The sequence below is a fragment of the Arachis duranensis genome, chromosome 5, assembly GCF_000817695.3.
Source record: "Arachis duranensis cultivar V14167 chromosome 5, aradu.V14167.gnm2.J7QH, whole genome shotgun sequence".
Classification (NCBI taxonomy): Eukaryota; Viridiplantae; Streptophyta; class Magnoliopsida; order Fabales; family Fabaceae; genus Arachis; species Arachis duranensis.
The window spans coordinates 106,067,579-106,071,231 of NC_029776.3; the positions used below are offsets into that span (position 1 = coordinate 106,067,579).

At 33.6% G+C, this 3,653-nt stretch overlaps 1 protein-coding gene across 1 annotated transcript in view; it reads right to left on the bottom strand.

Annotated features, from left to right (window-relative positions):
• Nucleotides 1-3,100: 3,100 nt before the first annotated feature.
• Nucleotides 3,101-3,653, bottom strand: part of LOC107491639 (SKP1-interacting partner 15) — a gene marked incomplete in the record, with an annotated part of 1,080 nt that continues 527 nt past the window's right edge. Inside the window, 1 exon segment of the mRNA XM_016112525.3 lies at nt 3,101-3,653. Within this exon segment, the coding sequence (XP_015968011.2) occupies nt 3,240-3,653 (414 nt within the window).

Consider the following 3,653-nt stretch of genomic DNA (forward strand, 5'->3'; position numbering starts at 1 on the left):
AATACAGAATTGAAAATTTGCAACTAGTTTAATTTATCTTTGGGAATAGTTTAATTTTTAATATATGGTGCTCCACACATACAATCATTATTTACCAGTCAATTTCTTTGGAGATATTATTATTCAGTGCACAGCAAGGGTACGGCGTAAGCAAGAAGCATAGTATGTGTGTGTCATGCATGTGTGTTTTTATCCAAATAAATAATGGAGCTAGCCTAAGGGGGCCACCGTGACACATTATTTAAATGAGAATCAAGATAATATAAATAATAATAACAGTAATAAAAAGTAATTTAACCACAATAATGAACCTATTTTCTTTGTTAAGAAATGGCTATTGGCTATGGACTAGCTAGATATATATATAGTTATATACTTTGTGAAAATGGTGGGTCACTGCAAGAAAACTGACCAAGCGACGGATTATTTGTGGCGACTTGTGAAACCATCGCTAAACGGTTTGCCAGCACCCGTATAGACAGTAGTTTCTAATAAGGGTAGCAGCAACAATCCTATCTGCAAATATCTAATCTGGTCGGATCAGATTGAGTACAAAGCGGGTTGATTTACTGGTTAAATAAGATATGAATTGAGACTCAATCTTATTTAGAGGCTAGAATGTTGAATTAAAAACCTTTTATTTATATAAAAAGCCTTTAATCATTAAATCAGGATTTTCAATTAAAAATTTAGTATTTTCGTATATATAAAAACCAAATTTATTTAGTGATATAAATACTAAAGTATAACTCTAAAATCTCATCAAATTATTGAATATTACATTTTGTTTATGACTTACGAATAGGGTCGAATAGAGTTAGCGCTAACATGTTATTAATCTGTGAGTAAGGTATGATTGAGTTAACTCAGTTAACTTATTTAACGACTCTCATCAATCAATTTCACATGAAATTAATTGCACCTGAATTTCTACCGTATCACATATTCACATGTCCGTATTAATAAATAAAAGTATTGATAAGTATACATTAATAATAATACAGCTGTATAGGACCTGATTTTTCCTTTTGTTTCTTTAAGTATTCTCTTTTTAATATCTTTATAAGTGATGTTCAATAATATAATAATTACTCATGTGTGTACATTGATAAAGCTGTTCAGTGCACCAGTACTTTGGTGAATCAACCTAGTTTTGCATAATTTATAGCTCTTTAGAGTCCTCAAAAGACAAAGGATTTGTATAATTATATAAAATCCTAAGTTTAAACCTCATCCCATTGATATCCGCATAGAAGTGTAAGTGGTTTGTGCTATGAAGTGTTTGCATCACAAACACCACTTCGTCTTTGATAAGCCTAAGAAGTTATCATCTTTCCATTAGCTAAATAGGTGCAAGGTGCCTATGGCCCAATAAGTGGTCCTTTAGCATTTTATTTTTCTAATATTGCTTTTCTTTGTCCATCTGAGTTGAAAGCTATTTTGATGATTCAATCATAATAGTGGGCTTGTTTGACCTAAATTTATATTTGTATGAATTGACCTTGTCCTATAACTATTATCATTGTCCCCCAAGTATAAGGTTTTTTCTTTTTCTTTTTAAAGCTCATATAGTTGTTATTAGGAATTTTAAATCACTCCTTTTTAATTTTTCTCTAAACTTCAAATAAATTGTGTTTTCAAGAATAAAATATATATTCCAATTACATCCAAAAAAAAGGGGAGAAATAAAAAATATACACATCTCTCCAAATATATCAGGCTTTTTTTTTTCTTTTTATATGTAGTAGTTGAGGTATATAGCATTTTTTTTTTGAAATTATATCTGTAATAGATAAATAATACATACATAAATTATTTGAATCATAGTGTACTGTGTACATGGGTTGGACCTCCAGAGGGGTTTGTTTCTGTTAATGGCATATATGCTGTTCTACTTTTGAATCATGTTCGTGAAGCTTATCTCTATAGATTCGCCTATAAATCTTCTTAATTACTAAATGATTTTATGTTTTTGGTTTTCCTTCTTAAAAATGTTAATCTCTTTACTTCAATTAGCATTTAGGATGGTGTTTAAGAATATGTGAGGATAATAAATATTATGTTCATGTTTAGAGTTTTGACCTTTGCTTGAGATATGCACAGTGGAACCAAACAAATGAATGAATGAATATGAATGTATTCTAGTGAAACCTTCACAGATTCCAGATGCTAACAAAAAAGTCATAAGAAAAGAACAAGATCCTTATCCATATGGAGGTGGTGGTGTTCATAAAAATGTCAAAATTTGACTCAGAAAACTCGACTGAAATTATTCCTAGTTCACTTTGTGAGAAAATTCAACACGCATACACACATATTTGGTCCATGAAATTATCTCCACCAAAGATATCTTCTCCTTTAGACAACATAGACTTGGTGTGCCCGATTTCAAACAAATTAGAAGCAAACACCAAGAAAAGAGTTTTGCTTAACACACACCAGATTGGTCGAGTGGTAGGCAAATCCAAACTGGGATCAAATGGTCATTGTAATCCTAGGCTAAAACTTAAATGATCTTAACAGCATTTCACAGAATCTTAAACTTAAGCCTACTTTTAATGGAAACTTCATAATTAAAGCCTTTGATATTGCATATTAATTACATTTAAGAATGCAGATATAGTAATACAGTGTAATTTCAACAAAAACTAGTGAGCTTCAGTGCTAAGTAGTTTCATTATAATTCTGCAGCAAAATTCTTCATACACTCCTCAAACATTCACAATCTTATTTGGAAAGCTACCAAATAACAAGTTAAGACATATATTCTTTTCCCAGTAGCTCAAATTCTACACAAATTGCTTACAAAGCTGTATTGAGTACTAATAATAGTACAAGGTCATGAACTAATTTTCAAGAAGCAGTTCAAGGAATAGCATCCTGTAATCCTATTTTCACATGTTAAAAGATAAATTAACATATCAGCTTATATCATATAACTAAGCTATATCACTGGGCCAATTTGATTAGAATCAAGTCCATAGTCCATACTTAGCTTGAAGGTTAAGATTCATCAGCATGATCATAAAACACCAAACTGCTAGTTTTCTAAATTGTAAACATCTAAATCAAGCTTATCAGAGCAACATCAGCGAAAATCTTGCAAAGAGAAAAAGTAATAACATATAATGATACAATTTTCAAGTTTACAACACAGCAAAGAGTTCACAATTAACAAAAACAATAATAAAAGCTCATCATCATCATCAACATACATACCCTTGAAGCACAGAGAATGATCAAGGCACAGCATTGAGCCTCCCTTCAAACACGAAACCTCGGTACAGCCCTTCGCCGTTTCCCGGCAAGTGATCGATCCACCGCCACTCTCCTCCTACCTTTCTGCTGCTCCCGGACCGGTCCCAAAGCGCCAATTTCTTCCCGATCCGCTTCGCCGAGAAGCAAACCCTGTCTCCGCCTCCAAAAACCTTGAACTTGCTGGACTCCCTGAAGCACCGGAACATCTCAGGCGGCATCCTCCCTGCCTCCTCCCAGTCCATCGTCGTCAAATCAAGCCGCAGAATCAAGATCGTCGAGCACGGCGCGTTCAGCGAGAACGACGACTTCAATCCCCCAACCATCAGCACTGTCGCGCGACCTCCATCGCCGCCGTTGTCTCGAACCAGTCTCGGCCTCTTCAATATATCAAACAC